Source organism: Gopherus evgoodei, chromosome 5 (assembly GCF_007399415.2).
Source record: "Gopherus evgoodei ecotype Sinaloan lineage chromosome 5, rGopEvg1_v1.p, whole genome shotgun sequence".
Classification (NCBI taxonomy): domain Eukaryota; kingdom Metazoa; phylum Chordata; order Testudines; family Testudinidae; genus Gopherus; species Gopherus evgoodei.
Window position 1 is genome coordinate 19,378,598 of NC_044326.1, and position 22,852 is coordinate 19,401,449.

Below are 22,852 nucleotides of genomic sequence, written 5' to 3' on the forward strand. Positions count from 1 at the left end.
AAGAATATTTGTGTGACACCAGAAACTATTTCTACATCTTTTAGCAAACATAAATAAGGGGAAATATCTGTAGTACCACAAATATATAAATTCTTGGCCAGCTCTGCAAGTTGGCACCAGCATCCAGCACGCTGGGCTTGGAGCAAGTTGGGGACAGGTGAACACAGGCTCCATTGTGCAAGGGATGCACTTGACTCATTAGAGACAGAGTGCCTGGCAGAAAGTCTCTACAGCATTTTTCTCACAATCAGTTCACAGATGAGTACCACTGATGGCTGCCCTTTAGAGACAAAAAAGGATAGTCACTCCATCATGTTTCGTAAAGAACAGTGAAGTGCTGACACAGCAGCAAACCAGGAGAAAAAGAATTGGAGCAATAAGATAAAAGGGGCAGAGCAGCCCCAGGGAATTCCCTAGCACAGGGACAACACAGGGCTGCATATGCCAGAATAGAAGCATATTAGAGAGACAAGCTGGGTGAAGTACTATCTTTTATTGGACCAACTTCTGTTGGTGAGAGACAACCTTTGGAGCTACACAGAGCTCTTCCTCAGGTCTGGGAAATATAGTCAAGAGTACCACAGCTAAATACAAGAATGAACAGATTGTTTAGTATAAGTAGTTAGAATATGTGCTAAGGGACCATTCAAAGTGAAGTGGCTCATTAAAACCCCTGTAGTCATAGGACCAAAAAAGGGGTTAGTGCATTTACAGACTGTTGTAATAAGCCATAAATCCAGTGTTTTTATTAAGACCATAATTTTTAGGGTCTAGCTCAAATGCTCATATTTTGAAAGTGTTGTGCAGGTTTCCCTTAAGGATGAGGACTGAGAGGTCAGATATAGAATGAGGGTTTTATGAAAAGTGTTCACCCCACACGTGATGTGGTATTTTTACCTTTTATCATTTTCCTGTTGAGTTCATTTGAGAGAACAGTGATTGGTTTCACCCACATAATTGGTGTTGGGGAATTTAGTGCATTGGATGAGGTACACCACATGTTGTGATAAGCATATGTAGGACCTATGAATCTTGAAAGGTGTGTTGTGGGAGGTGTTGATCATTGTAGCAGTGGAGATATGTCTGCAGGTTTTGCATCTATTTTGAGTAGGGTCTGGTGCTGCTTTGAGTTGATATGTCTTGACCTGCAGGGAACTTGCTTCTGATGATGAGCTTGGAGAGGCTGGGGGGGGGGGGGGAAGGTGGGAGGGGTGTTTGAAGCCAAAAGAGGGGATGCAGGAAAGACTTCTTTCAGGATGGGGTCCCCACTGATTATATGGGTTGTAGTTATTTGATGACACTCTGTATGGGTCCCAAAGGGGGATGGGTAGGTGAAAACTAGGGCTATAGAGGCATGTCAGGAACAAGCAGGAATGACTAGAATACTGCCATAAGTTAGAGGCAGTTGCTAAGACTGTGGTAAATTAAAGCAGGCTCCGAGCGCTGCAATGACCTTCAGAGCAACCTAGAGTACGGAAGACATAAAAGTGGCTTGAAACTATCTTTGTCCTCCCATCTCAGCGCTGCACCTTTACCCTACTGACACTAGTACGCAGTGCCATCTTGATTATACACTGAATTTTAGGCTCCAATTTGAACTATAGTGCAATGCTCATTCCATTTGTGGTTTTACCCTTCTGAGTAGCAACTAAGAATCAACTTAGTTTTGTCTATATAAATCTGTTTTCATATAATTAACTGCACACGCCTGGTTGTGAATCTGCAAGGTCTGATAACGCTGGTTCTGCTGCTGGTTGTACAAACCTTAGATCCTATCCCTTGAGCAAGGCTTACATCCCTGCCCTAACAAAAGAATTATGTAGTGGAGATGGGGCAATAGAGAAATTGTGGATTTTTTCAGTAAGTTTTCACCCTTTGTGAGTTTTTTGTTTTGTTTTTGCAGAAGAGTGTGAAGTGGGCCTAGATCTTTTGTTGTGTATCCATTTATCTTACTGCTGGAAATTAATTTTCAACGTTTGAGATGCTATATTAAATTTATCACTTGCATAAAAGGAAATTCTGTTTAAGATATTCCCTATTTTTATCTCGTTTACTCCTCCTCCGCCCCCCTACTGTTTGATATGGCTATGAGTGGCTCTACTGAAATGATGAACAGAAATAGGAAAGAGGCCAACTCTCGCAGGTACCTCTTACATATAAGGAATTTTGAGCAATAACTCCAGCGACATCTAGTACAATGAAAAAATACAGCCGAATGAAAAAGGTGCATTTATACAGGATTTGTTGAGATTATTTCCTCTTCAGTACACTAAAAAAAATCCAACGGCAGCCTACATCCCGTGGCACCTATGTAATGCAGGGAGATAAACAGCAACACCTCTTAGAGAACTATGCAGACTCTTGAAAATACACACACAAATATACACACATAAGCATATACAGCTGGGAACAGCATTTACAAAAATAAGACTGTTAATAGGTTCATTTCTTCAAAGCTTTTTTTTTTTTTTTTTAAAGGCTCACTGCCACATCATACCCTTTCATTCACTCATTTTGCACACTAACATGCTGGAACTTTTTTCCCCATGTAACACAGCTCCACAAATGCATCTGTTTTAATTTTGGTTTTATTTGTTTATTTGTTAAATTTGCAAAATAGAAAATCTCCAATCTTCATAAGTCAGTCTGGTGCCTAAGGAAATTGAGGCCCAGTCCAACAAACCCTTGAGGGCAATGAGATTTCCATTGCAGGACCTATTTGTTCAGATGCTGGTACATTATAGATTTAATTCCATTACTTTATATATACACACATCCTGGATGTGTCTTAAAACTCCAGGGCCTGATTCTGCCCTAACTTATACCATTGTAAATAAGGAGGAACGCCACTAAAGTCAGTGTGTGGTTAAACTGGTTTTATACCAACATAAGGGAGAACAGAATGACATCTCCATTCTTCTAGAAATTAACTTTATTATTTTAAACAATACTCCCCCTAGGGTGTGGGTTCAATCAACATGTATACACACAGTGCATAATCAGGCACAAGACACACTGTGGCTCAGTACACACAAGCAGTGTATTTATCGACTGACAACACACATCCTGGAGCAAGTCGCTGCTTACAAATCAGCTCATGGCTTGAAACCTGCTCTAATTATCAGTGTTTCCCCACATCAAAATACTAAACAAGGACATTGTGTCTCTGGACAGTGGCCAAGAGGAAGGGATCTAGAAAAAAAGTGTAATGCTAGCCAATCTGAGCTGCAACACAGACTACATCGACAATCCACAATACAGGGCTCTCAGCAGGCATTTTAGGCTAAGAATGATAGAGGACTTTAAAAAAATAACTAAAAAGAGAAGACATTTTTGTAACACTCAGTTTCCCTTAGTGGCTGGTATTGAGCTGATGGCAAGGGAGGCCAAGTTAGATACCGAGATTAATTAAGGACAGTATCCATAAATGCTGAAAACAATATCCTTTTTGCTTTATGACAAAACACAAAGCTGTTGGGAGGTACACATCCTGCTTTGCTAATCACCCAGAAGAAACAGTGATCAGTGGGTGAAGGCAATATATATCCATGTTAAATCCCATCTCCCACCCACAATTAACTAGAGAATAGACAGATAAGTAGATAAGATAGATGCATGTGTGTTTTTACTGTTATCATGGCAAGAATATCCTTATTATTGCAAGTTAAATATTTAGGTGCCACGTATTTACTTCTAAGAGCCATCCATATACCAGGCAAATGTCACAGACAAACAGTAATTCCACCAGGGATCGAGGGCAGGATACAGCTTTCGCTGATGTTGTAGCTCAGAGTCTTGTTTTCAAAGTTGGGTACCCACAGGTAGGCATTTAATTCTATAGTTAGGCACCTAACTGAACAGCTGATTTTCTGAGATAACAAGTGCCTTCAACTCTCATTGGCTTTTGTGGGAGTTGTGTGTGTGCCCAACATCTCTGAAAATGAGGCAACGTTTAATCAGGTGCCTGCTTCTAGGTACTCACCCATGCAGATTACTTTATATAACTAACATTTTAGTTAATAGAAACAAATCATATTTGAGGGAAGAGTTTTTAAATGTCAAAAAACAGAAGTTTTATTCAAATCCTATTCGTGATAATCCCTTCTCAGTACCTGATGTTTTAGTCATTGCCGGGTTTGAGCACATGGGGTCCAGATGTGCTGATATTATACGGACAGTTCCGATATTGGGGGCTTTTTCTTATATATGCGCCTATTACCCCCCACCTTCTGTCCCAATTTTTCACACTTTCTGTCTGGTCACCCTAAATGGCGGGAACCTGAGTGTATACAAGCAGAGTAAATCCTAGAGCAGCTCTAGCTTTCTGCCTGTGTTTAGCGCTATGGAAGTCTTGAATATTTATAATGCTGGTGGCAGAATAGGGCAGTTGTGATGCTCCCCTGGAATGAACAACATTTAGTGGATCTCTCTGCCAAGCAATGAGTAATGCCCATAAGAGGAACATAGAAACTAAAAACCCTCCTCCTCAGTGATGTGAACATATCCATGTCTAAACCTCTCCTACACCGCCTAAACCCCACTCATCAAAACCTTTAGCTTCTGCAACATAATTAGGTGTTAATAGAGCACAAAGTAAACTGAAAATTTAGGGGGGGCAAGAGTAAAATAAAGTGACCATAATAGCAATATATCTAAGCACAAAGGATGCTACTGATTCTATTATTCATTTTCAAATTTAATGAAATAAAACCTAAACTTTCATTTGCTTAATACTTCCCCCAAACTGCTGTAGAATTCCTTGTCTCCCAACCTGGAGCACTGTTCTAAGACAGTAAAAAGGTCGTAGAACAGTTTTTAAACTAAGGGCTAGAGGAAAGCTGACAGATGCAGAGGAGCAAGTGGTTCGGACATCCCTTATGAGAGGATCTATTAATAGAGAATCTCTATGTCCTTCCTAGTGAGGACGAGAGGATGGAAAATGATAAAATACAGGCAGGGTCTGATCAGAAACAGTCAAATAAAAAAAAAAAGTTTCATTCATTTACATCGTGTAATGGCAGACAGCTAAAAGGAGACAAGTTTTTAAAGTGCTTATATACCAATGCTAGAAGTCTAAATAATAAAATGGGTGAACTAGAGTGCCTCGTATTAAATAAAGATATTGATATAATAGGCATCACAAAAACTTGGGGGTACAAGGATAATCACTGGGACAAAGTAATACCAGGGTACAAAATATATCAGAAGGACAGAACAGGTCGTGCTAGTGGGGGAGTGGCATTATATGTGAAAGAAAGCATAGAATCAAATGAAGTAAAAATCGTAAATGAATCAAACTGTACCATAAAATCTCTATGGATAGTAATTCCATGCCTAATAATAAGAATATAGCGGTACGGATATATTACTGACCACAATGGTGATAGTGACTGTGAAATGCTCAGGACGATTAGAGAGGCTATTAAAATAAAAAACTCAATAATATATAAATAAAAACTCAAAATAATAATGGGAGAGTTCAATTATCCTCCTATGACTGGGTACGTCACCTCAGGACGGGATGCAGAGATAAAGTTTCTTGACACCTTAAATGACTGCTTCTTGGAGCAGCTGGTTCTGGAACCCACTAGAGGAGAGACAATTCTTGATTTAGTCCTAAGTAGTGCACAGGATCTGGTCCAAGAGGTGAATATAGCTGGACCACTTGGTAATAGTGACCATAATATAATTAAATTTAATATCTCTGTGGCAGGAAAAACACCACAGCAGCCCAACACTATAGCATTTCATTTCAGAAAGGGGAACTACACAAAAGTGAGGAGGTTAGTTAAACAGAAATTAAAGGGTACAGTGCCAAAAGTGAAATCTCTGCAAGCTGCATGGAAACTTTTTAAAAACACCATAATGGAGGCTCGATTTAAATGTACATCCCAAATTAGAAAACATAGTAAGAGAACCAAAAAAAGAGCCCCCATGGCTAAACAACAAAGTAAAAGAAGCAGTGAGAGGCAAAAAGGCCTCCCTTAAAAGGTAGAAGTTAAAACCTCATGAGAAGAATAGAAAGGAGCATAAATATTGGCAAATGAAGTGTAAAAATATAATTAGGAAGGCCAAAAAAAGAATTTGAGGAACAGTTAGCCAGAGACTCAAAAAGTAATAGCAAAATTTTTTTAAGTACATCAGAAGCAGGAAGCCTGCTAAACAACCAGTTCGATCGAGATGCTAAAGAAGTACTCAAGGACAATAAAGTCATTGTGGAGAAACTAAATGAATTATTTGCATCGGTCTTCATGGCTGAGGATGTGAGGGAGATTCCCAAACCTGAGCCATTCTTTTTAGGTGACAGAACTGAGGAACTGTCCCAGATTGTGGTATCATTAGAAGAAGTTTTGAAACAAACTGATAAATTAAACAGCAATAAGTCACCAGGACCAGATGGTATTCACCCAGGAGTTCTGAAGGAACTCAAATGTGAAATTGCAGAAATACTAACTGTAGTCTGTAACCTATCATTTAAATCATCTTCTGTACCAGATGACTGGAGGATAGCTAATGTGATGCCAATTTTTAAAAAGGGTTCCAAAGTGATCCCAGCCTATAAGCCTGACTTCAGTACCGGACAAAGTAGTTGAAAGTATAATAAAGAACAGTATTCTCAGACATACAGATCAACATAATTTGTCGAGGAAGAGTCAACATGGTTTTAGTAAAGGGAAATCATGCCTCACCAATCTGCTAGAATTCTTTGAGGGGGTCAACAAGCATGTGGACCAAGGGGGTCCAGTGTATATAGTGTACTTAGATTTTCAGAAAGCCTTTGACAAGGTCCCTCAGCAAAGGCTCTTACACAAAGAAGGCTGCCACAGGGTAAGAGGGAAGGTGCTCTCATGAATTGGTAACTGGTTAAAAGATAGGAAACAAAGGATAGGTATAAATGGTCAGTTTTCAGAATGGAGAGCGGTAAATAGTGGTGTCCCCCAGGGGTCTGTTCTGGGACTAGTCCTATTCAACATAGTCATAAATGATCTGGAAAAAGGGGTAAACAGGGAGGTGGCAAAATTTGCAGATGATACAAAATTACTAAAGATAGTTAAGACCCAGGCAAACTGCAAATTGCTACAAAAGAATCTCTCAAAACTGGGTGACTGGCCAACAAAATGGCAGATGATATTTAATGTTGATAAATGCAAAGTAATGCACATTGGAAAACATAATCCCAACTATACATAAAATGATGGGGTCTAAATTAGCTGTTACCACTCCAGAAAGAGATCTTGGAGTCATTGTGGATAGTTCTATGAAAAGATCCACTCAATGTGCAGCGGCAGTCAAAAAAGTGAAAAGAATACTGGGAATAATTAAGAAAGGGATAGATAATAAGACAGAGATAGATGAGGAGAGATTAATAAGACTGGACCTTTTCAGCTCGGAAAAGAGATGGCTAGGGGGAGATATGATTAAGGTCTATAAAATCATGACTGGTGTAGAGAAAGTAGATAAGCGTTGTTTACTACTTCTCATAATACAAGAACTAGGGGCCGCCAAATGAAATTAATAGGCAGCAGGTTTAAAACAAATAAAAGGAAGTATTTCTTCACACAACACACAGTCAACCTGTGGAACTCCTTGCCAGAGGATGTTGTGAAGGCCATAACAGGGTTCAAAAAAGAACTAGATAAATTCCTGGAGGGTAGGTCCATTAATGGCTATTAGCCTGGATGGGCAAGGATGGTGTCCCTAGCCTCTGTTTGCCAGAAGCTGGGAATGAGCGACAGGGGATGGATCACTTGATGATTGCCTGTTCTGTTCATTCCCTCTGGGGCACCTGGCACTGGTCACTGTTAAAAGACAGGATACTGGGCTAGATGGACCTTTGGTCTGACACAGAAGGGCTATTCTTATGTAGATTAAAAAGGGCCTTGCGACAGAATTTAGATTTACTTTGCCATACAGCGTGTGGGGTCTTGATATAAAGGCAGTTCCTGTGGAACGTCTGGTGATAGCAGGACAGAACTAGTTATGAGTCCATATTTTAAACCTGAGCACTCGCAGTGAGGCAGCTAACCCTACAGTCAAGCACCTGAAAGTCTGTTTTAAGTGCCACACATTAGCACCTAAGTCTGAATATTGGTTTCGGTGCTAAATGCAAAGAATAAACTAAACCACTGCCTGCTTCTAGCCAACAAATAAAACATATTGAGTTCAGATTTCCAAGCAGAAATGGATTAAAATCATGCCTGACTTATACCAAGCAGCATAGAGTTTAAGAGACCAACATCAAAGCACTTCCAGTAGGGTTAGATCAGCTTTTTGAATGCAGCTATAACAGACTATGTTACCTTCACATTTAGGAATACACCTCTACCTCGATATAACGCTGTCCTCAGGAGCCAAAAAAATCTTATTGGTACTTCAGATTCTTAAACTTTGGGTCGCGTTCTCTAGCTATTTTTAGAAATCTCACATTGGTACCTTCTTTGCATTTTGTCAAATCGTCTGTGAAAGTGGTCTTAAAACGAACATGTGCTGGGTCATCATCTGAGACTGCTATAACATGAAATATATGGCAGAATGCAGGCATAAAAGAACAGGAGACAAAGAATTCTCCCCCAAGGAGTTCAGTCACAAATTTAATAAATGTGTTATTTTTTTTAATAAGCATCATCAGCATGGAAGCATGTCCTCTGGAATGGTGGCTGAAGCATGAAGGGGCATACGAATGTTTAGTATATCTGGCACATAAATACCTTGCAATGCCAGCTACAAAAGTGCCATGCGAATGCCTGTTCTCAATTTCAGGTGAAATTGTAAATAAGAAGCAGGCAGCAGTATCTCCTGTAAATGTAAACACACTTATTTGTCTTAGCAATTGGCTGAAGAAGAAGTAGAAGGACTGAGTGGACTTGTGGGCTCTAAAGTTTTACACTGTTTTGTAAATGAGTGCAGTTATGCAACAACAACAAAAAAAATCTACATTTGTAAGTTACACTTTCACAATAAAAAGATTGCACTACAGTACTTGTATGACGCGAACTGAAAAATACTGTTTCTTTTATCATTTGTACAGTGCAAATATTTGTAATAAAAAATAATATAAAGTGAGCACTGTACACTTCATATTCTGTGTTGTAATAGAAATCAATATATTTGAAAATGTAGAAAAACATCCAAAAATATTTAATAAATTTCAATTGGTATTCTGTTGTTTAACAGTGAGATTAATCAATCATAATTTTTTTTTTTTAGTTAATCGCGTGAGTTAACTGCGTTTAATCGACAGCCCTAAAAAAAAGATGTTGAAATTAATACTTTGCACTCCTGTGTATGATATAGTTGTCATGGTTTGGTCTCCAGAGTGACATGCTATGGGCAACAGTGATATGTATGCAAATGTAGGGAAAAAACTATTTAAAACTGAAAGCAATACAAAACAAGGAACTCCCTGAAAGCCTCCTATTACTGTCGAATAGAGCTTGGTCTCCACCTATAAAAATATATACCTAAAAAGTTCAGTTTAATCTATTAAAAAACTAAACAAAACCCAAACAAACTAACCAAAAAAAAAAAAATACACCAAAACTTGCCCTTCTTGTGAATGTCAGTGTTTTGCAACAAGAAAATGATGCTTTACCTGGATCAAAAGCATTTAAAGGACTGACCCAATTTAAACTGCTATGAAGAGAGAACATTATGCTTTTCACTAGCATTGTTTATTATCTGCTAGGTTAAATGTTCACATTTAGCACTATTTCTGGAACCTGAACTGCATATTTCACAACACAGCAGGCCCAGTTCTGCTCTTCGATAGGCATGCATAACTCTCATTGAATTCCCTGAAACCGAGAGCAGATTTGGATAACCAGTCTGCAGCAAGCTAAACCACCGTATCTGCTTCAGGGGAAAAAAAAAACAGATTAAAAATTAAATTGACCCCAAAAGAATTTTGTGCAATAAATTTAAGACACAGATTTTTATGCACAAGTGCCAGCCAATGAGAACGAAAAAGGGTAATATTTCACAAGCTGTAACAGGAACATATACACTATACCATGCTTAGTAAGTAGAGAGCTTAATTTGGGAAGAAGGCCATCCTTCCATCGCCTTTCTATACCCCCCAAAAATTTGAAGATAAAGTCTCACTGTTCCAAAAATGATTATTACTCATGCAATATGTTGAGGCCCTAGTTCAATCCAGAATGGCAAAGACATTAAATTGAAGGTTGAAACTTAAGTTGAACCCTTTGGATACACACTGAAAACACACTGTAAGAAAAGGCATTGTGGAATTCCATGTTTATTGCTCTATATAAATATATTTGCTCTATATAAATATATCAGGGGGGTTAACGTTAGGGAGGGAGAGGAATTATTTAAGTTTAGTACCAATGTAGGCACGAGGACGAATGGGTATAAACTGGATATTAGGAAGTTTAGACTTGAAATTAGACGAAGGTTTCTAACCATTAGGGGAGTGAAGTTCTGGAACAGCCTTCCGAGGGAAGTAGTGGGGGCAAAAGACTTTCCTGGCTTTAAGACAAAGCTTGATAAGTATATGGAGGGGATGTTATGATAGGATTGTTAATTTGGGCAATTGATCTTGGATTACCACCAGATAGGTCTGCTCAATGGTCTGCGGGGAGATGTTGGATGGAATGGGAACTGAGTTACTGCAGAGAATTCCTTCTTGGGTGCTGGCTGGTGACTCTTGCCCACATGCTCAGGGTTTAGCTGATCGCCATATTTGGGGTCGGGAAGGAATTTTCCTCCAGGGCGGATTGGCAGGGGCCCTGGAGGTTTTTCGCCTTCCCCTGCAGCGTGGGGCACGGGTCGCTTGCTGGTGGTTTCTCTGCAGCTTGAGGTCTTCAGACCAATTTTGAGGATTTCAATAACTCGGTCCTGGGATAGGAGTTGTTATAAAATTGGATGGGTGGGGTTCTGTGGCCTGCCTTGTGCAGGAGGTCAGACTAGATGATCAGATTGGTCCCTTCTGACCTATGAGTCTATCATGGATTCTGTACTCAATTTAAAAAAAAAATAAAAAAAAAAATGTTTTTCTAAATTGTCAGCCCTGAAAACTCAACCTGGGTTCTAGATTTCTCATGCCATTATCACTAATAAGGATTTGAAGGCCAAATTAGACCCTTTTGTTACACTTGTGAACCCTCGTAGTCTTCAAATTATGCCCCGCATAAAACCTGGGTAAACCCATTGCTCTTTGTAGGTTTCCAAAGCTGTAACTGACTGGGATTATTAATAAACAGTTCTGTTGATGATGCACAAGACTAGACTAGACTCCAGATTTTTAGGGCCCGGATTCAGAAAGGGACTTAGGCATTATAACACGTAACTTTCAGGCGCGCAGAAAAATCACAGGAACAACAGTATGATCCACAAAGCCGAGTCAGGCGCCCAGACTCCCTATACAATGAATGGAGAGAGACGAGCACATTAGGATGCAACCAAAAGTCAGTGCACAAGGCTGGGAGCTGCCTAAGCTAGTCAATGGGCGATGCTGACAGCCAGGGTGTTGTGAAGCCATGCCTCTCTCAGAGACTAGAACTTAAGTCAGGGCTGCAGGGAGGCGCCTATCTCTGGTTAGTGTTCTACTAACACCGACGCCTGCAGGCTTACGTGCTGAATATAGGTGCCAACTCCATGGGTGCTCCGGGGCTGGAGCACCCACGAGGAAAAATGGGTGGGTGCTCAGCACCTACCGGCAGCTCCCTGCCCAGCTCACCTCCGCCTCTGTTCCGCCTCCTCCCCTGAGCATGCCACGTGCCCGCTTTTTCCTAGCTCCCAACAATTGTGCCGCGAAACAGATATTTCGCGTGGCTGGGAGGAAGGGGGGAGGGAGGAGAATGCGGTATGCTCAGGGAAGAGGCGGGGCCGGGGATTTGGGGAAGGGATCCAATAGGGGCAGGGAGGGGGTGGAGTTGGGGCGGGGACTTTGGGGAAGGGGTTGGAATGGGGGCAGGGCAGGGGCGGGGAAATGGTGGAGTCAGGGCGAGCACCCACCGGCGCCAGAGAAAGTTGGTGCCAAGGTGCCAAAGACATTTCTTTCAGGACGGAAAGAGTTAGATGCCTGTGTTCCTCCACATGAAATGGCAGAGGAGGAGGGGGATGCCCACCTTATAACTTTTAGAGACTCAGTTCCCCTCTTTGCTGATGGGTGAGAAAGAATTTGAACAGGAGCCTCCCACACCTTTCAGAAGCAGGGCTCTAACCACTGGGTGATGGGATATTCTGATGTGGGCTTCTCTCCGGGCCTCCTGTTGAAGTTGTTCCACTGTGGATAAATAATGAAAGAATGATTGGGGCAGGGGATCCTGGGTCTCCCACCTCCCAGGTGGGTGCCATAACCACTGGGCTACAGAGTCATTCCCTCTTTAGCTCTCTTTGGCCCAGTGACTTGTAGATAAAAACAGTCACTGGACCAAAAAGAGATGTCGCCCACATCCCATGAAATATTTTAACCACTGGACTACAAGTTTTAAGGTGAGCACCGCCACTTCCTCCTCCAGCCAGATTTTGGATGTGACGCCTTTGAGCACGTCTACCCCCATTCATGAATTGCTCTGGGGCTTAGGCAGCAGAGAGGCACCCGGTCGCCTAGAGCAAGGCAGCAGTGCACATGCCCAGATGCAGGAACATAGGCATTGAGTGAACCTGTATTTCCCCTAAAATGTAAGCACTGAGTGAGTTTAAATACCTAGAGATGGCAAAGTTTGCACATGATACAAAATTACTCAAGACAGTTAACTCCAAAGCTGACTGTGAAGAGTTACAAAGGGATCTCATTAAACTATGTGATTGGTGACAAAACGGCAGATGAAATTCATTGTTGATAAAATGCAAAGTAATGTACACTGGAAAAAAAATTATCAACTGTACACACAAAATTATTGGGTCTTCATTAGCTGTGACCACTCAAGAAAGAGCTCTTGGAGCCTTCATGGTTAGCTGCTTGAAAACATCCACTCAGTGTGCAGGGGCACTCAAAAAAGCTAACAGAATGTTAGAAACCATTAGGAAAGGGATAGATAATAAGACAGAAAATATCATAAGGCCAGTATATAAATCCATGGGATCTCCGTGCCTTGAATATTATGTGCAGTTCTGGATGCCCCATCTCAAAATATATATATTATATTAGAATTGGAAAATGTACAGAGAAGGAAACAGCTTTTACATAAAAAGAGATTAACAAGATTGGAACTGTTCATCGTAGAAAAAGAGATGACTAAGGGATAAAATCATGAATGGTGTGGAGAAAGTGAATAGGGAATTATTTTATCCCTTCACATAACACAAGAACTAGGGATCACCTGACAAAATTAACAGGCAGTAGGTTTAAAAACAAACATAAGGAGGTACTTCTTCACACAACACAGTGTCAACCCACAGAACCTGTTACCATGGAGATGATGTGAAGGCCAAAAGTATAACTGGGTTCAAAAAAGAGAGTTAGATACGTTCATGGAGGATAGGTCCATCAATGACTATTGGCCAAAATGGTCAGGCATGCAAACTCATGTTCTGAGTGTCCCTGAATCTCCAACTGCCAAAAGCATATGGTGCTGGTCACTGTGAGAAGACAGTTTACTGGGCTAGATGGACCACTGATCTGACCCAGTATGGCCATTCTTATGTTCTTAATTTTACACATTCATGGTTGCAGGCTGGATTAAGGCTATCTGAAAACTTGGCTTTAACTACAGTTTAACTTTAGGACCTGCAGTATGTAATTACAATTAATATTGCTAATTGAATGCAATTAGAAGCTATATCTTCAAAGTTCCAATGTGAAAATAAGCAAACTGCAGAGAGAAAATGCCACAGTGGCAAGTACTATTAACGTGCATGTGAAAAGACGCATTGCAGAACTCAAAGTGAGAAACTGAAATGTGATTATATATTATATAAAAAAAAATACATATATCACTCCTTTCCTGCACCTGCATGCAGTGCTAATGTGTCCCCCACACTGTGCTGCTTAAATGTGCTCAGGACTAGAGCAGAGGGAGAAATAGGAAACTACATGCTGAGATAATAAAAGAAAAATGGGGGGAAATGGATACCCAGTAAAGATAGATTGGTAGTGACAAAGCAGGGAAGGGTACTAAGAGATTGAATAGAAGATCAAGGACAAGGAGGATGAAAAAACAACAAGGTAAAAACATGGTGACAGGAACTTTAATAAAGAAATTGTGATTAAATTTCTTCGTCCTATTTTGGGATAGGACAGGAAGAAAATTTCAGCATTACAAATACCACACTTCACACAGTATGAAGCATGTATCAAATCTGTGTGCATAATTTCATGAGCCATATTTGTCACCTATTCTATATTACCATAGTTTGTTTGCATATATTGTCTTCAGCTCTAGTAACTGCCTTAGGATGCATGGCCTTTAGAGAGAGAGAGAGAGAAAAAAAGAAAGAAAGAAAGAAAAAGAGTCCAGACCCTAAAATTGTGCATACACATTTTGTATGTGTAGCTGTTACTATAGTTATGAAGAGACTATTTAAAATTCTGGGCCTAAAGGGTTTTGTGAACTTCTTTAATTAATAAATAATAGTTTTTCAAAGTGTTGCAGACACTTCCAGTCCTGATTTCCAGCCCTGAACACAATCCTCTGGATGGAACCTGTTGTCTCTGTAAGGAAGCTGAGTTAATGGGAAATTTGTTTGCAATGAGTTTACATAGAGTGGGAGTTGCAAGACTAAATCCTTCCTTTGTGACACACAAAAGTTTACTTTAAACGTTGTTTAAAGTAAAGTAATTCTGCATTTCAGACTCCTCCCCTAGCCCCAAATCCATGCAGCTTAATCATGATAACTCAATTTCTATTGTATTTATAACTCTTAAGGTTTGCTAGCAAACAACTAGGGAAATTAACTTCTTTAATAACATCATTAATATTAAAGTTATACTTCTATAAGTACAGTATTCATCAGCTAGAAGTTTGATGTTCTGAATGAATCATCTGTTCTAACACTATATCCCTATCTATACATGCACATCCAAACATCTACAATGCTTTTTCTAGATAATTACACTCTCTTTTCATGACTTACCTATGTTTTTCTAGTTCGTTGTGTGATGACCTATTAAAAATAGAAAAAAAATATTTTAGAATAATGAGTACTGGATTTTGGAATAGCTAAAAATGTCATCTATATGGCTTTAAAAAAAAGATGTTAAAAGCCTGCAATTTAAAACATATTATAAACAAAACTGAAGCCTAGACTTCACATGGATTTTAATGCAATGGATGTTTCAAATTAGTTGCTTTTAACATAGCTTTTGACAGTCTTCAAGGTGTCTTTTAGTTGTTTCCCTAGAATATCTAACTACAGCATTTGCACAGGTAAATCTTTTTGCACAGACAGACTACAATTTGTACAGAAAAGTTTATTAAAGGGTCTTCAGGCACTAAGCACAAATCTGCCTCTTAATTTGACCCAAGTGGTAAGAAAAACAAACCATACAACATTTTTCCTTTTCTCCATGGCTGAAAAAAGATCAAAAACAAACAAAAAACAGTTGCAAAATGAGGGGGAGGCAGCCTCCCAGTGCTATGACAGTCCAGGCAGGACATTAAGCGGTGCGGGGGAGAGGAGCCCAGCATGCCGCTGCTATGATAGTCCAGGCAGTACAGACTCTTTTCTTTACACAGGAAAGGGAGGGGGCCGATGGAGCTCAGCCCCCAGTTGCTATGATGAGGACGGTTACCAGCCGTTCTGTACCATCTACTGGGAATGACCGAGAATCATTCTTATTTTCACCCAGGCGCCCCCGGCCAGCCTCACCTGAAGCCAGCCAGGAGCACTCACGGGTTGATAACAAGGACGGTTACTGCACCGTCTGCCACCGAGGAGGGGAGAGGAGTGGATACTGCTCTTCACTGCTGCAGCATCGCGTCTACTAGCAGAATTCAGTAGACATAGGGTGACATTGAAAGAAGTCAAGAAACGATTTCTTTCCCTTTTCCTTCATGGGGGAGGGGGGGGGGCAGTAAATTGACGATCTATTCCCTGAACCACGCTGGACAATGTGTTTGAACCTACAGGCATTGGGAGCTCAGCCAAGAATGCAAATACTTTTCGGAACTGCTGGGGACTGTGGGATAGCTGGAGTCCTCAGTACCCCCTCCCTCCCTCCATGAGCGTCCATTTGAGTCTCTGGCTTCCCGTTACGCTTGTCATGCAGCACTGTGTAGCCTGTAGATTTTTTTTTCAAACGCTTTGGCATTTCATCTTCTGTAACGGAGCTTTGATAGAATAGATTTGTTTCCCTATACAGCGATCAGATCCAGTATCTCCCGTACGGTCCATGCTGGAGCTCTTTTTGGATTTGGGACTGCATCGCCACCCATGCTGATCAGAACTCCACGCTGGGCAAACAGGAAATAAAAATCAAAATTTCGCGGGGCTTTTCCTGTTTACACGTGGCCACTGCATCCGAGTTCAGATTGCTGTCCAGAGCGGTCACAGTGGTGCACTGTGGGATACCGCCCAGAGGCCAATACCGTCGATTTGCGGCCACACTAACCCTAATCCGATATGATAATACCAATTTTAGCGCTACTCCTCTCGTTGGGGAGGAGTACAGAAACCAATTTAAAGAGCCCTTTATATCAATATAAAGGGCCTCATAGTGTGGATGGGTACAGAGTTAAATTGGTTTAACGCTGCTAAAATCGGTTTAAATGCATAGTGTAGACCAAGCCTCAGTCTTAAGGCAGAAAAGATGCATCTTTTCTTTTGCTAAACCTATGTATGGATCAGAACCCTATAACTTTTAAAAAAAATTTAAAAAAAAGTTGGAGGTTAGGACTGTTGTCCTGTTGTAGAAAAATTGAACCTACTATTGAAAACTCTTTAAAAAAAACAGATTCAGACAGAAACAATTATATTTATACAACTGAAATTAAAAACATTTCTCAGATGAAATTATTATTATGAAATTATTGTCACTGTTACAAAACCAGTCATTTCCTGGACCAGTAGTTCTAGTTCTCTCAGAATGGAAACAGATTTTTATTATTCCAGTATGTGAAGATCATGAATATGAAGGCAGCAGCAACTTTTATGGTGTAACACATTACAGCATCAAGATCCATGCAAGCAGATTTTGTTGAATCAGTTTTCCAACAGTACGTTAGAAACCCAACCAGCTTCTGTGCACTATGTGCTGACAGAGGTTGCTTTGTTCATGTCTTAGGTGTAAAAAGCACAGTCCATTCTAAGACGTGTGTAGTTACCAGGTGCAGCACAGGGCCATTGATCGTTCCCTACAGAAGCACGTAGCTGGCTCTTAAGCAAACCGCCCACATAGATGTTGCAGCATATTTGAAATTTCTTATTGATGTGAACACTGCAACCAATAGACCCATCTGGCTGCACAGGGAAAACAAAGCGAGGATCACGTAATCACTAGGGCCCTACCAAATTCATGGCCATGAAAAACACGTCACGGACCGTGAAATCTGGTCTCACCCCATGAAATCTTTTGTTTTGTATGCTTTTACCCTATACTATACAGATTTCACAGGGGAGACCACCATTTCTCAAATTGGGGCTACTCACCCAAAAGGGAATTGCGGGGGTGGGGAGCATCGCAAGTTGCGTGGTCGGAAATTGGCAGCTGTTGGCCAGACACCCAGCTCTAAAGGTGGCACCCCACCAGCAGCAGTGCAGAAGTAAGGGTGATAATACCATATCATGCCACCCTTACTTCTATGCTGTTGCCTTCAGGGCTGAGTGGCCAGAGAGTGGTGGCTGCTGACTGAGGGCCAGTTCTGCAGGCAGCAGTGCAGAAGAAAGGGTGGCAATCCCATCCCATCCTTACTTCTGTGCTGCAGCTGGACATGACTCTGCCTTCAGGGCTGGGCTCCAAGCTATCAGCCGCTGCTCTCCAGCTGCCCAGCTCTGAAGGCAGCACCACCGCCAGCAGCAGAGCAGAAGTAAGGGTAGTAATACTGCATCTCCCCCTACAATAGACTTGCAACCCCCCCCACACACACACCCCTCCTTTTTGGGTCAGGACCCCTACAATTACAACACCATGACATTTCAGATTTAAATAGCTGAAATCATGGATTTTTTAAAATCCTACAACCATGAAATTGACCAAAATGGACCGTGAATTTGGTAGTAATCACTGATGATCAGACCCTAAAGTGTTTTTTTTCCAGGTCCAAGTCTACCCACTATGGCCCTGATCCTGCAAACATTTATGCACTGACTTAAATGGGACTACTCACGTAAGGGTCGGAACATGTGTGAACTTTTGAAGGATTAGGGTCTCTGAGCCCAATCCAGGCCCCGTGGAAACCTCCCCATTGATTTTAGAGAGAGTTGAACAGGTCATGTACGAGTTGGTATCTGTTTAAAAAACATTTTTTCTTTATACTTTAAATCTTAAACTAAATGCACCTTATCATAAATAAAGCAACACAATGGGAATACATATACACATTATTTCCTGCTCAAAATAATCATGTGAAAACCATTTAAACATAATCAGAGCAATAGTGGTAGGCGAAAAATGTGATCTGCCTTTTTATCACATAAGATCATATAGTCGTGTTACATACACAGACCCCCAAAATAAAGACAGAATTCCTTTATTCTCTAAGCTTGTTCAAGTTCTAGCTGCTGGTTTCTCACTGCAAGCATTTTCGCTGAGTCTGCTTCCTTATCACTGGCAGTTAACAGATTTTTCAGTTCCTGCTTTGGGGCCTTATTCGTAAAAGACAAACCCCTACCCCCACCCCCTGAGCCCAATTCTTCCAGGCTTTTTCTGTCAGGATCTTGATTATAGTTCACTCACTGTAACTGATTTTTAACCGTTAAACTCTCCAATATCTAAATTAATTTTCGACAAGCGTGTGGGTTCTGATCCAATAATCCAATTAACCTGTGGTAATGTCCATCCCAGCACCACTACGCCACTGTGACTGGGGTCCTAATGGGGAGCCAGCTGTGGTCACTCAATTAGGGTGAACTGCAAAGACTGGGGCAGACAATCCCCCATAAAGCTGGTGGATATTCCAATATTTAGATTTTCCAAGCCAGCATAAAACAGCTTCTTTATTATGTTACTGGTTACTCAGAAGTCCAAACAACACAGTTCCCTTAAAGTGATTCAGCCTCAAGCCTCCATCCAGGTACCCATGTCAAATATGATGATTTCTGAAAACCTTATTTCATCATATAAGAGAAAAGGTTCTACCAATCCCAAAGGATCAAACACATTATCTCCGAGGTTATTAAATATTTCAGATCTTACCCAAATACACGCTACAGTCAATTCTTATTAACGAAACTAAAATATATTAAAAAACAAAAGAGAATATGGTTAAAAGATCAATATACATACAGACGTGTTCAATTCATTGGAGGTTCAGATTCACAGGATAGATGGTGAGCTTTGTAGTTGCAAAGAGTTCTTTAAGAAATAGTTCATAGGTTATAGTCCAGTATCTAAATATAATATTCAGGATGTACCAGCATAACCGAGACCTCAGTCTTGAGACTCAAAATTTCCACTGATGAAACCTAAGCACATCTGAGAGAACAGAATCAGGACCCAAGGATCTTTTATACAATTTCATGTCTTTTGACAAATTGGAGTTCAAAAGATAATTAGCATTACTTTGAAGGAGGTCTACCACTGGTACTTAGCATAAGGCAATTTGCTTGTTTCTCCACCATTCACAGTACAATTCAAAGAGATGAATACCGAGTTATCCCGTGTTTACAATTCATTTACATGCTAGGATGTTCTTTTGACCTCTGAATTATCAGAATACATCACAGACAGGGATTGTTGATTACACTGTGGACCCTACTCATACATATGTAAATACACAAAAACACAAACATTAATTTTTCCACATGTCTTTTGAGGGTTTGTTATTTTGCAGGATGTTTATAACCCTTTCTAGCCATGCATCACACCCCCAGCATGAGAGTGGTGTGGAAGGGAGCAAATAGAGCTTCTGGATACACCTTAAAGACCTGCAGCACCCCTCGCTGGAAGTAGTAATAACAGCCAAATACCTAGTTTCTACTTTCAGCACCCCCACTGTAAAAATTGTTACAGCACCTCTGCTAGTGGTTTAGGCATTGAAGAAATCTGAGATCTGAGACACAACCTGCCAGTTTCCCAGCTGTAAAATGGGAGTTAATAGTTCTACAATACCTACCTCCTCACACAATGAGGGCTCATCAGGAAAGGTTGCACAGTTCTTTGAGAGGATAAAGCTCTCTAAGTAATTACTATTTTTCACTCCTTCAGTTCTGTGAAGCACAGAGCACTGCCTCAGGGAGAACCAATATTTCTGCCATCCCTCATCCTGTATCCTCTGCTTTCCACAGATCCCAGAGGGCAGACGGGAAGAAATCTAAGGGCAGATTTACACACATACTTGCACCAAAATAACTACAGTGATTTTAAACCATATCTTTTGTTATTTCAGCACAAAACTGGGTGTGGACCAGCCATAAGAAGAGGAGGAATAGAAGGGACTGTGTAGGGAATGTTTGCCACAAACATTTCCTATGGAGAAAGAAGAGAGAGTCCAGATCCACAGAAACTCTGGCTACTTTGTGCCACTAGCTGCAAAGCAACTATTGCAAATAGTAATGGCTACTATCTAGTTGAGACAGCATTAGCATTCATTATCTAGTACCAAGTAGTTAAACGGTGATTAACCAGGTGTGAAATTCTAAATTATTTTAAAATGAAAATCATCAAATAAGGATTAAGGGGCATGTTTTCTTCCACAGTTGGAGTCAGGGATGGCAGCACCTAAAGAGTCTCTAGCTAAGTAATTCTAGATTATGGCATTTACATGCTCTAACTGCAATATTTTACAAACCAGCAGAGTTTCTTAATAGTGAAGACAAAAGCTTTTTCTCCTCCACATCTTTATTCCTTTTTTTTTAAAGTACCCCTAGAAAGTTATCTTCCAGATATCATGTTAGTGCACTGTTAAGACTACATGTTAAAATGCTCAGATGTAAAGAAATATCAAAATTAAGGTTAAAAGGCTAAGGTCCTGCCTACCAGCTGACGCTGGCTGTGCAGGTGGTGAGCTGAGACTTCAGCACAACGTTCTGCAGTTTGACTGCTTTACCGTTAACTCATCTTCCTCTCCCCTTCCCCCACCCATCTGTCTCATCTTCCTCTTCTGTCACGTCATAACCTAGTCTGTGCACTCCAGGCACTACTGCAGTTCAAACACTGGGAGCCACAGATAAGCTACAGGCTGCCACCATTATTTTAAGCCCCATGTCTATTAGAGCAGCATCAGAGAAAGTGTGCTTAAAATGATGGTGAGTGACACCTAGCAATACTGGTGTATTGTCAGCACTTAAAATATGGTATATTAGAAATATTAGCCCAGGTCAAAACATAAGAACAAAGAGAGTGGTAAGTTCCATAAGATGCTACCTACATATATCCACATTGGAGGAAAAACACATAAATACTACATTGGCACATTTATTTAAGAAACAGCATGTGATCATCTAATAAGAGTCTGCAATGTAACAGACATGCATGGGGCAGAGATAAGGTTGCATTTTCAACTTAAAGGTCTCAGTGGGCTTTACTAGAGCTCAGTGCCAGCACACCAATCTGCTGCTGGGCTGTATGCTGCAGGATCAGGGCCTAACTTTGGAATTACCTGAATTTGAGAGGTTAGAGCACAACCTCGCTCAGTTCTGTATTTATTCGAAACCCCTCCCTTTTTCTTTAACTGACCACATAGTATCTCTTAAAAATGTTTCTCTTTTAGTTCCGCCTCAAAGCAGAATTTTGCCAGTATTATGGATGCGGGGTGGGATTCTGTGAATAGATACATTGGTGCAGACCCTTATACAGAGCCTTGACTCTAGTGAGGTTCAAGAGTTTGTATGATAAATCTGTGCGTAACAGCAAGGCCTGACATTACTTCCGATTTGGTGACTTTCTTTAAAAAAATAAAATAAATAAAAAATAAAAAAGCACACACACACACACACACACACACACACACACACACACACACACACACACACTATAGTTCCTCACTGGTGATAATGTATTCTATTAGTGTAACAGCAGCATTAGTTTTTTTAATGCATTCTCTAAGATAGATCATTTTCCTTCACACCTATTTTTCCTGGGGGAAAACACAACAAGGAGGATACACTGAATTCAGAGAGAGCAAAACAGATTGTTGTGTTGCCACAGTCTGGATTTTATGGTATTTTATTCTCAGCCTTTTATTTTAAATATGAAGGAAAATAGGCCCTGGTGCCTAAGCTGCTTCCTCTGCCTGTAGAGGTCCATCTGCATTGGAGCTGGGCAAATAACTCATTTGTCAGTTCTGACAGTTCAGGTGGGAGGGCAGGAAATCAAAACAAGCTCTCAGTTCAGGCTGAACCAAATCCAAAGTTTTTCAGAATTTTCAGTGAATCAAAAAAGTTAGAAAAATTTTGGTTTGGGTTGAACTAAACGTTTTGGGCATTTTTAATAAAAAGGAAAGGAAATGAAGGGCTAGATTCACAATTAGAGGAGAGGGAAGTGGTGCTCTCCTGATAATCTTTAGCCCCGTGGTTAGAGCACCTCCTCAGAATGTGGGAAACTCAGGCTCAAATCCCTGCTCTGTCTGATTCGGAGCATGGACTTGAACTGGGTCTTCCCCATCCCAGAGGAGTGCCCTACCACACAGGCTATTCTGGGGTGGGTCTCTCAGCCTCTCCTGCTGAAGCTGTGACACTTTATATGAAATACTTCAATAGTCTTTGGGCCAGAGACAGAATGACTTGATAGCCCAGTAGTTAGGATTCAAGTCCCTGCTCCAGAGTACAGATTCAGACCTGGGGTTCCCAC

The 22,852-nt window shown here is 40.7% G+C and overlaps 1 protein-coding gene across 4 annotated transcripts in view; it reads right to left on the reverse strand.

The window, feature by feature from the left end:
* Positions 1 to 22,852, reverse strand: part of MXD4 (MAX dimerization protein 4) — a 52,619-nt gene that overhangs the window by 24,002 nt on the left and 5,765 nt on the right. For 3 of the 4 annotated variants that reach the window (XM_030563208.1, XM_030563210.1, XM_030563207.1), the window contains exon 3: positions 15,040 to 15,069. The exons of the other annotated variant lie outside the window; for it this stretch is intronic. In XM_030563208.1, coding sequence (XP_030419068.1) covers positions 15,040 to 15,069 — 30 coding nt within the window. The remainder of the gene's footprint in view (positions 1 to 15,039; positions 15,070 to 22,852) is intronic. 4 annotated transcript variants of the gene reach the window in all.